Below are 14,223 nucleotides of genomic sequence, written 5' to 3'. Positions count from 1 at the left end.
GATGTCCATTTATCACCAGTTTACATAGAAAAACTATTTTAAAAAACAGTGCTGATGTACACAAAAATGTGTTTTTAAAACATGGTGTGAATAGCCCCTAAAATAAGTTGTTACCTTTTGTCAGTTGGAGTAGTTTCCATGCTTGGTGGTGCCTCCTGTAAGTCTGGAAGGTTGGCAAAGTCATCTTGCTCGGCCAATCCAATTGCGAGAGACAGCACAACCATCTTCCCCTCTCTGTTACAAAACACAGACACAGAATCAATCATTCAAACAAAGAAAAACTGAGCAAAATATGTAATGATGCAGGTGAGAGGAAGCAACCATTATAACCTAGAAAAGGAAAGATCATCAAAACAATGAATATTGGCTTGACAAAGCCTTGCCTGTATAGAGAGACAGACAACAGAAAAATGGCAGATAGATGATCTCAGTTCTTGAAAATTACTGCAGTAGTTGGGCATTACGAATCATCATGAAGTGATCATTTTTCAAAAGACAAATCGCCATGAGGACAAAAAATATATTTACACTCAGGGGAACAAATCTTAGTTATGTTACTAGTTTGAATTATCTTGGTCTGACAATTTAGGCCACTGGACAATTTGACATAGCAGTAAAAGACTTAACAGACAAGGCTTGGTGGGCATTTTACAGCATAAGGAAATCACTATTTAAATGTAACAAATATTTACATTTCATATTAAATTGTGGCTGAAAATCTTTGACAGAATCATAGACTCATCCTTCTGTGAAATCTGGGGCCCCAAATATAAACTGAATTATGAGACCTAGGACAAAAGTCCAGTTTAAATCTTCCAACTTGAATTTTGTCAAAATATCCTTGGAGTTCAAAGAATCTTGACAGAAATTCAAAAGAGAGCCAGTAAATTCTGGTTCCACCTATCAGACTCTTCCCCTTAAAATCACCATCACTGTGTGTTTATATACAGAGCAGCATCCCCAGAGAGTGACCCTTTACAGTACTTAGTTGACAAGCACCAGCTAAATGTATCAATTAAATTTAGGCAAGCAAAATTAAAACAAATATAAAACACACTGAAGAAGAATACATTCATCATTGGCAAAGCAAGCTCAAAGAAACAAACAAATTATCCTATTTCCAAAAAATTAAGACAGAATATAAATTGGCAACATATCTGACCAAATTGAAAGACTACTGTCACAGAAAGCTTCAGACTAACCACCCTGTGAGTGAGCACGATCTGGCTGTAGAGACGGGTCGGCACAGGCAGAACTGGAGACCCAGAGAGGACAGACAGAGTGTTCACACTGCACTCAAGGAGTCATAGAGGATGAACTTCCTCACTGAGGGCAGTATATATGAGACCATCAGACACACCTGTTTCAAAGTCATAGGACAGACACTGCCTGACTTCAGCAGAGTGAGCAATGCAGAGAAACTTTTATATGTTCTTGGAGAGAAGGCTGAATGTATAGATTTAGCAGCAGATTATGTTTCTTCTTGTCATGAGCTGAGGGAGAGAGGATGACCCCTCACTAACTGTTACTCGTTGTTCTCGGTAGTCACTTTTCTTTACATTCTGTGTACTTACTTGTATGGTTATTATTATTATTTTATTGTTTGAATTTTTATGTATGTAATACATTTTTTGTTTTTTGTTTGTTAATGCATGCTTTGGCAACATTGACATACGATAGATAGATAGTTAGATAGATAGATAGATAGATAGATAGATAGATAGATAGATAGATAGATAGATAGATAGATAGATAGATAGATAGATAAAAATAAATATGACAGAAAGATGGATAGACAGAGAGAAAACCAATAGAAAGATGATGGACGGACAGACAGAGAGGCAGACAGACAGACAGACAGACAGACAGACAGACAGACAGACAGATAGATAGATAGATAGATAGATAGATAGATAGATAGATAGATAGATAGATAGATAAACAGAAATATGACAGAAAAATGGATAGACAGACAGAAAACCAATAGAAAGATGACGGACGGACAGACGGATGGACAGAGATAGATAGATAGATAGATAGATAGATAGATAGATAGATAGATAGATAGATAGATAGATAGATAGATAGATAGATAGATAGATAGACAGATAGATAGATAGATCCATATAAGGATTTTAAAGAAAAACTAACTCAAGTCTTTGTCAAGCCAACATAAATATTGAGTAAAGCTGGCAAAAGGTAGAAGTAGAGTGAGAAAAGAGCACATTCTGGACGGACAACTGGGGACTCAGCATTACACTCTTTCACTCACACACACTGTCCAACAGCCTGGACAAGTCTTCAGGTCTCAATGATACATATGCCTCTGTGGAATGACTCATTCTTCCCTCAGACTGTTCCTGCTCTCCTGAATTTTTCTTTCTTTATTATTTTTGTCCACTTCTAGCTCTGATTCATTCTATTTCCCTTTTCTCTCCCAATGGATTTATGCCAGCCCACATGAAAGAAAAAATATATAAATTAGATCTCTTTATAATCTCAAATGTTTCTCCAAGATGGCAACAAGATTAAACAGAAAGCAAATTCGATTTTTTTAAAGAAACTTTTGCTTAAGTTTCTTTTAAGAAAAAAATACTCCAGTAATCTCATGTGTCTCTTCTAGAGATTTTGATATGAACTCAAACATTTCTCATCAAATGCTTCCAAGACTAAGTAATCTTAGATGTGCTTTCTACATTCATCTTACAATGTATATCTATACTTGCACATCTTACTGTATGTTAACAATTGTCAAGTTTGTTTCAATCCTTATATTCTACAAAGGTATTTTAGGACAAATATCTGCAAAAACATTGATCCTTAAATGAATCATAATTGAGATCTATGAAAGAGCAACTTCTGGGGTATAAAGCTTTCCTCTGGGAGAGCTATACTTGCTAAACCTATTAATTGAATCACATACTGCCAAACACTTCCTCTGTAAACTTCATTAACATTTCTCGTTCCATTCTACAGGAACGTTTAGAACAAGTTTAACATTCCTTCATCTCTCTCACTATGATTTTTTCCTCTTCTCTCAGACTCCATTAATCAACAGATTTTACAACAATTTATGCTTGTAAAGGATCTATTGCTACAATGGCACTTACACATGCTTTTGCTGGGGGGTACGGCATAATTAGTGATATGCAGGGAGCACATTAAGCCCACACACTTGTATTATTGATTAAGCTGAGTGAAACACATCACCGTTACATGGGCTATAAATGGCTTTCATCAGAGCCACTGATTCTAAATTAACAACAGGGTCATAAAGGGAGATATATTCAAAGTGTGGAAGAGACTCGGTACTCCTGCCGTACTGGGGGTTGATCTGCAAATAGTGCCACCTCAAAAACAAGAGTATGGACTTTGGGCTTCTTTGTCTTGTGGATTTAGTTAGCATTGGACAAAATATGGCTGGTAACTTTAAAAAGAAACAGAGAGTCAAGATAAGGGAGAAATTAAAGATGGGGCATCAAGACATCTATTGATAATCCAATTTAACAAAAAACTAATTTTTTTATAATTGTATTAATGAAAAGGTTTGTTTATTTTTATATATGTTTTGTGAAATTTTATTTTGCAAAGGTTGTTTAATTTATTTTAATTTTTACTATGTACAGTTAAAGTCAGAAGTTTACATACACCTTAGCCAAATACATTTTTTTTTTTTAAATCACAATTCCTGACATTTAATCATAGAAATCATTCCCTGTCTTAGGTCAGTTGGGATCACAACTTTATTTTAAGAATGTGAAATATCCAGATAATAGTAGAGAGAATTATTTTTAATAATTAATTGATAGAAGATTTTTTATTTCATCACATTCCCTGTGGGTCAAATATTGACATACAATTAGTTAGTATTTGGTTGCATTGCCTTTAAATTGTTTAACTTTGGTCAAACATTTTGGGTATCCTTCCACAAGCTTCTCACAAATAGCTGCTGGAACTTTGGCCCATTCCTCCAGACAGAACTGGTGTAACTGAGTAAGGTTTATAGGCCTCCTTGCTCGCACATGCTTTTTCAGTTCTGCCCACACATTTTTTTTTGGATTGAGGTCAGAACTTGTGATGGCCACTCCGATACCTTGACTTTGTTGTCCTTAAGCCATTTTTCCAGAACTTTGGAGGTATGCTTGTGGTAATTGTGCATTTGGAAACCCATTTGCAACCAAGCTATAACTTCCTGGCTGATGTCTTGAGATTTTGCTTCAATATATCCACATCAATTTCCTTCCTCATGATGCCATCTATTTTGTGAAGTGCAACAGTTCATCTTGCAGCAAAGCACCCCCACAACATGATGCTGCCACCCCCATGCTTCACGGTTGGGATGTGTTCTTTGGCTTGCAAGCCTCACCCATTTTCCTCCAAACTTAACAATGGTCATTTTGGCCAAACAGTTAAATTGTTGTTTCAACAGACCAAAGGACATTTCTCCAGAAAGTAAGACCTTTGTCCCCATGTGCATTTGAACTGTAAACTGTAAATGGACCAAACTGTATTCTGGCTTTTGTATGGTGGTTTTGGAGCATTTGCTTCTTAGCATAACCATTCAGGTTATGTCGATATAGGACTCGTTTTACTGTGGATATAGATTCTTGTCTACCTGTTTCCTCCAGCATCTTCACAAGGTCCTTTGCTGTTGTTCTGGGATTGATTTGCACTTTTCGCACCAATTTACGTTCATATCTAGGAGACAGGATGCGTCTCCTTCCTGAGCGGTATGATGGCTGAGTGGTCCCATGGTGTTTATACTTGCATACTATTGTTTGTACAGATGAACGAGGTACATTCAGGCGTTTGGAAATTGCTCCCAAAGATGAAACAGACTTGTGGAGGTCCACAATTTTTTTTCTGAGGTCTGATTTCTTTTGATTTTTCCAATATGTCAAAAAAAGAGGCACTGAGTTTGAAGGTAGGCCTTAAAATACAGCCAGAGGTACACCTCCAGTTCAGTATACCTTCTATCAGAAGCTAACTGGCTAATTGTCTAAAGGCATGACATAATTTTCTTGAATTTTACAAGCTGCTTAAAGGCACAGTTAACTTAATGTATGTAAACTTCTGACCCACTGGAATTGTGAAATAGTCAAATAAAAGTGAAACAATCTGTCTGAAAACAATTGTTGAAAAAATGATTCATGTCATGCACAAAGTAGATGTCCTAAACGAATTGCCAAAACTATAGTTTACTAATATGAAATCTGTGGAGTGGGTAAAAAATGAGTTTTGACTTCAACCAAAGTGTATGTAAAATTCTGACTTCAACTGTACATATTTTCTTTTATATATATATATAAATATATATAAATAATAATCTTTATTCATTTATAGGGGTTTAAAAATATTAATAAGAGGCTTTCAGAAGAAGCTCTTGCTCACATTTAACAATACTTCATCGTTGTCTATGTTCACTTATTCTGTTTATCAATAATTTGTTTTTGTATGTATTCATATCAATAAAAGAGACACTGCTACAATCCACTAGAGTCCAGCATCAGTGCCCATAAGCCCAGATTTTCACAACTCCAGCCCAATAGCACAAATCACTTGTGTCCCTTATACAGGCAGGAGCTTAATTACCTGTCAGACAGTCATAGTACTGGGGAATTAGAGCTGGAGCCAGTTACATTTTTGTGACTCTTTGAAATGAAATATTATAACTAGTGCACTAAAGTCAGGAATTTAAATGTGCTGGAAAATAGAGATTACAATTTCAATTGGTTGAAGATGATAAGTTACATGTAAATATCTAACACATTTATACTAAGTAAAAGTTTGGACACACCTACCAATTCTTTATTATGACTATTTTTCATATTTATATATGTCATCAAAACTATGACATAACACAAAAAGAAGTATGGGAATTATGTTGAAAAAAATAAAATAAAAGACTCCACACACTTTTGGCATTATAGATGTGATGAGAATGCTGGGCACTTGTTGGCTGCTTTTCCTTCACTATCTGGTCCAACTCATCAATTAAAAAACAAATTAATTACAGAAAAGTTTTTGTTTTGTAAAGAAATTCATATATACCGTAGGCATAAATTCTACACAAATACACAAATGTGCCTACAAAAATTATTTTAATCATGTAACCATAAGCTATTAGTTCAAAAGGTTTGTAAGATATGAGAATTGAAATTCAGTCAAGTGTGTCCAAACTTTTGAATGGTAGTGTAAATTGGATACATTCTGTCTGAGAGAAAGTGCCTGAGGAAAGTGTGCATACTCCAGAACATTGTTCTTCACTCGATTAGTCGTGAGTTAGAATTTGACTTCAATCATTTCCCGATCATATGCCCCCCTCTTCTATCACCTCTCCACTGTCCTTTCAATTAAAGTGCCAAAAACATTTATTTTCTTCATTAAAAACCCTATTAAATCTAAATGAGAATTTTGTTGCTTTTATGCCAATGTATGTGTACTTTGAAGACATCTTTATACCAGTGTACATCTAAACATAGACAAAATTCACAGCTGATCCATGCGTTTAAAACTTACACCATGCATCTGGATATATGCCAAGTCATAGAGATCTTCACCATCATTTAATCACTTCATTATTTGATGAATTACTGCTGATGTGATAGAAAATGTACACAAACATCTTGTTTAAATAAAATAAATGTTACTGTCTGCTTTCATCTGTTAACAGCACAATATAAATGAAAAAGGACGTTTGTGAGGAAAAGGAATAACAATAACTTAATTAAAATACTGAAGACTCAGCGCTATTTGAGCATCTGCATCTGCTTAAACTAGATTATGCGTGGTTAGTGAATAAGGTGCAGGTTTTTGCACTGAAATACCAACTGCAAGAGTGGTGCAGCTGTTAAGTGAATTTGCCCTTTCTCTTCAGTGAAAAATTACCTAAAATATTGATGACTCATCTTGCACTACAACATTTTTTGTCTAATCAAAAACTAGAATGAGAATGTACCTTTTTCTAAAACAACCTACAACTTACTAGCAAGTAGCAAATCATGATTCAATGCTGTCTTTTAACCAAAGCCTATGTAATCAGACTGTTCTCACTGTGAATTCTGCAACAGTAGGTTGAAATTACTTGAGCTACACTCAGTCTGTGCTTCCTGAAAATCTAATCACTGCCCGTAGTGGCATGTGTGAGCTTCGGGTGAAATGTCCACAGAGTGGTGCCAAAACGTGTTGTTTTTAGTTGTAAATGATTTTAAACAGAAATGCATATTTTATGAACCATATGCCCAAATCCTAACCCTAAACCTAGCCATCAGTGTAGCAAAAATTTAATCTCAGATGCAAAATCGAACCTCTAAATCACTAACTGGTTTATACACGGGACAAGAAGTTAGGTCTCCGACACTGTTGACACAAAACGCTATCAGTTACACTACAGGAAAAGATACACACACCTGAACTGATGCAAAAAGGTCTGATAGGACATGTCACTTGTCAGTAACTTGGCAGAATGGGTCGATGTCAGGGTACTGGAACATTTGGTAGCAACATGACAACTTTCCGTATGATCATGTTGATATACTGTAGTGGACGAGCCCTTCAATATGTCCTGCCTGAACATCCTGTTTCAATAGAAAAGGAAACATAAAGCCATTTTATGAGGTCTTTAAATGGTCCTCAATGTGAACCACAATGTGTCTCTCTCTCTCTACTTCATGACAGTTAATCATGGTTGTAATGGCCCTAAGGACAGAAGATCAATGCTGTGTAGAGTTGACCTGCCAGCAGTGAACAGAACACATACTCATACTAAACCTCTGACCACACACACTCTAGGATTCGAAAACCACCTAGGGATTGTATACTGCTAAATATCCTTGGTATACACACAAACAGGCATGTGTAAGTTTAAAGGCTCTCTCTCCAAACAGACACATAAATTAATTGTAAACTCTGTGAGTAAATTGAAAATAACTCATTTATTTCCTCCTCTTTCCTTCCTTGCTTTTCTCTGTCAGAGAATGTATTCATTGAATTGGGTTTCACTAAAGATAGTGGGTATTTTAATAAGCCTTAGTTATTAAGAAAAACATCAAAAGGCCTGAATTTCTTGGTTTTGCATTGTATATATCTTGCCAGATCCTCCAACAATGCAATGTTTCCTCCATCACTCTGCTGTATCAACAGTGCCACAACAAAATGTTGTGACTTTGTCGTCTGAATTGACTGTGATAAAAGACTTTGTAATGTAAAGTTTTTGTAGGTATAGTAAAATAATACAAAGACAATAGACAACAAGTCTCTCTATTGCGTTGTCTTCGCTACAGTCCAACCTGTATAGTCTGATTAATGAACAAATGGCTCTTATGAGCCAATTCTAGAAATTAATCAGAGAAAGAGACACACCCTGCATCCCAATCCGGAACCTATTCACCCCAAAACAGTACTCGAGATAAGAATCAAATGTCCAAAACCATAGTACTGTATGTGGACATGAATGCCCCAAAGCTGCCCTCATTTTATTTTATGGTCTACTAGTCCCAGTGTGAATGCGTGAACACTCTTTCAGTTACTACTGCCCACAATCCCTTGCTCGACAGAAGAGGAGTTTGACCATTCGCTTCAGAACTACATTTGTCATACTTGTAAAACTACAAACATGGCGGTGAGACCGACAGCGCATCATCACTTCATTATGTTTTTACAACATAAAACAACATTAAGCATTATGCAAGATTGGCTGAACGCTTTGAAGAGAAACTTCTTTGTTCTTGCTGTCGGACAAAGATGCTGATTGGCTCATTAAATCGTGAATGATCAAGCGGCTCCATTTACACTGATCAGAAAAGGGTATGAATGATTAATAATGCTCACTTTGGCATCATGCATTCATTTATGCCTATTTACTGTATTTGCACTGCTAATTTTGGATGCTCTTTTATCGTGGATCTTGGATGATTCTTAAGAGCTTCTTTTTTTAAATTAACCACATGAACACAATTGTCTGTTCTCATTTTATTTTTGTCATCTATTGTATCACTGACATATAGCGAAAGTCAGATTTCCTTTCAAGAGACTGTTGTAATGCTGTAAACAGTACAGTATGTGATGCTGCCAAAGGAAAAATTAAAACAATAAAGTGATACAGCACATTGCCAATCAAGTGTTCAGTCTTTCTGAATTATAACATTCAAATTAAGTAGATAATCTAATCTAGATTTTCACTTAAGTTAAAGGTGAAACATAAGATCACATATTTAACTTTAAATATAACTGTTATCAGTGCTATATTTCATCTGCAACACATTGTAAACATCAACCGTTGAAAAGAGATAATGACTGGAAAAGAGACAAATTTGATTTGTATTACATTACATGCATTATTATATCTAAACATCAGTGGCTCTTCTCATGAAACACCCCGTGACAGATTTTCAATGATGCACTGTTTCTTCTCAGATTATGTAGAAATCATTGTAGGGTATCACAAATTAAACGCAATGAACATTTTTTAAATAATGGTCAGTGGTTTGAGTATTTATGTAATGGTGCCAAAAATAAAAAACATCCAGTGAGAGGCAATTCAGTGAACAGAAACGCCTTGTTGATGAGAGGTCAACAGAGAATGGCCAGACTGGTTCGAGCTGACAGAAAGGCTACAGTAAGTCAGATAACCACTCTGTACAATTGTATTGAGCAGAATAGCATTTCAAAATGCACAACACATTGAACCTTGAGGTAGATGGGCTACAACGGCAGAAGGAACCAGATTAGGACCATCTTGTTCCTAATAAAGGGCTCAGTGAGTAAAAGATAGTACCAATTATATGTACAAATGACTGAAATTGACTCATTCCTGTAATACATAAGTGTTGAATTAGATTAGGTCATTGTGCCCTAAAATAGCTAAGCAACCCAGATTTGGATGAAAATGTATCGATTATGTAAAGTAGTTCCCTCCTCTATAGCACAGATTGAAATCAGCATTGACTTAATCTATGTTGAAAAGATACAGATAGGCACACTTGAATAATCAATTTCCTCTGGCCCTTATTCTACCTTGCAGTGTACAGGTGTAGAGCCATGATGAAGACTCTCAAACCAAACAGATGGGCTAGCACAGAGAGACAGTTGGCCACAGAGATGCAGGACGCAATCAAGCATGAGTAAGCGATAGAGCATTATGACAAACAAAGAGCTCAGACAGGCATGTGCTAGCAATGGCGCATGAAAGAAGTCATGAATCAGGCATGAGGCCCAGATTTTGCAGAACTTTGCAGATTTCTTCAGAATTGTGACATTTGACATTCATAAAAGTTATACGCATTCACATCCCCACCCCCTGCATGTTTGTTTATTAAATATTTTGGTTAAGAATTACAATTAAAAATCTACATGTATCTATAACTCTATCTGGCAATTTTAAGCCTTCAGAAAAGGCTTTGTCAAGCTAACATTAAAGTTTGTCTAGACCAACTTTTTTTTTTTAAGAAAACCAATCAATTAAAAAAGATACAGCAAACTGGGTCACAACAGGCTGAAGGACTGTGCCGAGTTTGGTGGATGTAACTTGTAAAGTCTAGGAGGAGTTTTAGAAGGACAATAAGGAGGACTTATTGCCCTTCTAAAATGTCTAGCATTTGTTGTGTTTTTGGTGCTAGTGTCTCCATCAGTGCTGGTGCCCCCTTAACAAGCTTTACCAACAAGACTTCCTAGGTTTCTAACTAAACATAGCAGGTGAACAGCATGGCTATAGTGGCCAGCCAGTTAGACAAGCACTAACATATTATAAAACAGCTTAAATCAGCATGGAGATTCATGCAAGTCTAAAATGGTCTTTTCAGCATGGTGAACATGTAGCTGGATCCAGTGATATAAGGGCGTCCTAGGCAATGATATTTCAAGGATTTGCTTGGGGCAAAAACATCAATTACATTAGGCAATCTCAGCAAAATTATAAATGGAGTGGTTAATATAGAGTCATTAATAAACCCACTGGTATAGCAACACGCAGTTCATTAGATGGACGTGAAGATTCCACAAAAAAATAAAATAATAATAATAATACAGTAAAGATGGTAAATATTCACACATTTAGTACATTATTAAATAATTTATGCTTTATGGAAAAAAATCAGAGATGCATATCTCAACCAGTAGTACATGCATGATATATAAAACTGAGGTGCAACTAGTTAGCTTGGAGGATGAGCCCCTTACAGTTGAAAGAGATCATAAAAAGTGGCGATAAAGTAATCAAATGAACTGCTGTTTTAATTAATCAAAAATGAAAAAGTGAGTCTAAAAGGATAACACACATTAAAGTTCAAAGGTAAAGTGTGTATTTTTTATCAAAATATTTGATCCTATCCTAGTTTAATGTGCAGAAACAATCACACATTAGGGAACTAACTTCCCGAAGAGTGTATATGCCGTACTGCTTTCACAACATTGCTCTGTTTCTTTGAGTGGTTCGACATTTCAAATTCTGATTTACTAAATGCAGTACAGTTTAAAAAAAAAAAAATTACATTTAAGGTAGTGGTGGTCAGGGCGGAATGGGCGGTAGTGTTTGTGAAACCTATTTGGAAACAATATTATTGTAATTCCATTTGGTGCCACTAGTGGTTCAGAAATTACACACTTCACCTTTAAGGGCAATTTTCAAAATCCAAAAGAATAATCAATATAAGTTGGTATAGCAGACTCACAGGAATGACTTGACGTCCATGCCTCTGTTTCGGATCTGTCCCACCATGTGGTCCCAGCTTCCAGGATTGGAGCGTGATCGTGCCCCTCCACCCGACCTGTAGCGGGATGCCCCTGCCCCAGCCGGGCTACCACGCACCCCCCGCGGGCCCCCCCGTTGGCCCCCACCCCCAGGCCCAGTGTGCAGTTGGCCCAGACTCTGGGAGGTGGCTGGGGGGTCGTTGGGGCCTGGCGGGGGCTGGTGGGTTAGGGGCTGCTGGAGACTTTGCTGCCTGACCAGGGGTCTGGGGCGGGCTGCTGAGGATGGGATGTGCTCCAGGGTGGAGGTGGTGGACAGAGAGGGATCCCCAAAACTGGCACCATATCATACGAATGGGGCCAAGTTGTGGGGGAAGACAAAAATGAGAATAGAGCAGAACAGGGAAAGGGAAAAAAATCACAAAATACAGGAAAGAGAAAGAAGATAGTATTAATGTAAAGGGAAGTGAAGAGTAACAGAAAGTGGAAGCCAGGTATGAAAAACAACACAATGATTGTTGGGATATAGAAGAGAAACAAACATGGCCATAGAGTTGAGGGAGGGAAGGGAAAGAGAAATTGACAGAACAGACATTTTAAGACATCCATTGAGGGAGACAGAAAGGCACATTGAGGGAATGAAAGAAGAGAAAGAAAGCAAAGTTGAACAGCAATGTTAACAAAATGTGCAATGTTCACTTAAACATCACATTAGTCCCTTTTCCTCTGAAAGGGTGCTTAGAGCTGGTGCCCAGTCTTGAACCATTCTGTCTTTTTCCACTGTTTTGGAAAGGTCAGTAACTTACCGGTCTCTAAAACCTGCTGGTCTTGAACCAGAAAGGTAAAAGTGCTGGATAATGCCTGCACCAACTATAGTTTTCAGAACAACAACTTTAATTATACTGATGCAAAACAAACATTGGAGCCCTATTTTAAGAGCGTTAAGTCTGAAGTGCAGCTTTATGCAATACTTCAAATGTGCAAAGTCAGTGGGCATGCCCATTAAGGTTTGCTATTTTCTTGCAAGCGTGCACTAAGTCTAGGCATCAAATTGGTTGGTGAAACCACATGCGCTAATGGGCTGGTTCAAGTGCAATTTAATTCTTAGGATCGTCTTTGATAATTGCACCATCTGCCAACATATTATACTGTATATTTCATTCCATTCAAGGAAAGTCAATATAAATAAATAAAGCCTATTCAAAAGTTTAGTAGTGTAACTGGGCTGTATGCAGAGCATTAGAAGAATAGAAATTTGAACCGTTTGTGTCTTCTGTTCTTTGCATAATTACTACATCCATGCTGTGAACGCTTTCATTTCTTGTTTTGTCTTCCATTGTTCCAATGCTATGGTTAGGGTCATAGCTAATGAGGTGAAATGTGATAATGTTTCTAGGGGCATAAATGTCCAAGGGGCCAACAACAAATTTTAAACTTAATTTTTTAAAGTGGCCTGTACCAATATACAGTCAGGGGGCCTAAAATTCTTGCTATAGCCCTGGCTATGGTGTTTTGCGTTGAAATACGACTGTAAATGTTTATGCGTTGGTCTGGTCCACGATGAGTTCTCTATTTGCCTCTTTGGGACTGTTTGCTGTCGTCCTGCTAGCCCATGTCTCACCTGCAGTCAAGATGCTTGAAACATGCTTTACTGCTTTCCCACTGTTCACTGTTTTGTAATGTTTTTTGCGCTGGCACGAAAATTGTGCTTAGAATTAGTGTTCTCACAAAAATTGGAAAAGGGATAGCATACGGCCATTGCACATGGCGCAGTGCCTAGCATAGTCATGAAAATAGACACCTAGATTTGTCTCAATATAATTAATGAAGCTGTGTATACTGGAGATGTCTAAATGTGCAAAGAAAAGTAGCAGTTGCATCAAAAGGAAACAAATGTCAGTTCTGACTAGGTTTGCAGTTCCTCTGGCTTAGCACCAGCCAAGCACTGGCTCCGGCACAGGCACCTTTTCAAAGGAAAAGGGGTAAGTATGTCTCTTATGGCATGGTGTGACAAATGCATGTGTCTTTTAAACCCAACGTCCGTCCACTAAAGACCTCTATACGCTCTACGCTTCCTACACATATTCACCATCTGCACACCACATCTTTTCTGTGTCTTCAGAATCTCAATTAAATTATCATTTCTATCCTCTGCACCCTTGACAACAGCTTCCTTTGGTCTGTGTCATGTCTGATTAGTGTAAAGTCTTGCTGAGCTGTTCTGTTTAATGCTAATTCTCTGCTGGAGGATTTACTGCACCAGGGTTAAGCGCCATGCATCCCTATGAAGGCTTCAATCCTGTAACCCTGGAGACGCCTCAGGCGTCCATGGTGAACTGAATGAATGTCAGCAATAACTCAAACTCTTCCCCCATTCTTAAACACTTGTCAAAGTTGCAGAAGGAGCGGCGGTGTGTTAGTGGACATAAATTCATGTAGATAACTTAAATGAAATAGCTACTAGACACTGTTACTGTCTTTTGAATGTTATGCCGGAAAGCTAGTATGATTGTTAGACATGATGACTAGGCATTTCTTGCC

The 14,223-nt window shown here is 37.3% G+C and overlaps 1 protein-coding gene across 1 annotated transcript in view; it reads right to left on the bottom strand.

Annotated features, from left to right (window-relative positions):
- syt7b (synaptotagmin VIIb) overlaps positions 1 to 14,223 on the bottom strand; it is a 175,717-nt gene that overhangs the window by 64,771 nt on the left and 96,723 nt on the right. The window contains exon 5 of the mRNA XM_052151998.1: positions 115 to 234. Within this exon, the coding sequence (XP_052007958.1) occupies positions 115 to 234 (120 nt within the window). The remainder of the gene's footprint in view (positions 1 to 114; positions 235 to 14,223) is intronic.

Source organism: Xyrauchen texanus, chromosome 2 (assembly GCF_025860055.1).
Source record: "Xyrauchen texanus isolate HMW12.3.18 chromosome 2, RBS_HiC_50CHRs, whole genome shotgun sequence".
NCBI classification, from domain to species: domain Eukaryota; kingdom Metazoa; phylum Chordata; class Actinopteri; order Cypriniformes; family Catostomidae; genus Xyrauchen; species Xyrauchen texanus.
This window is presented reverse-complemented; position numbering and strand designations above follow the sequence as displayed.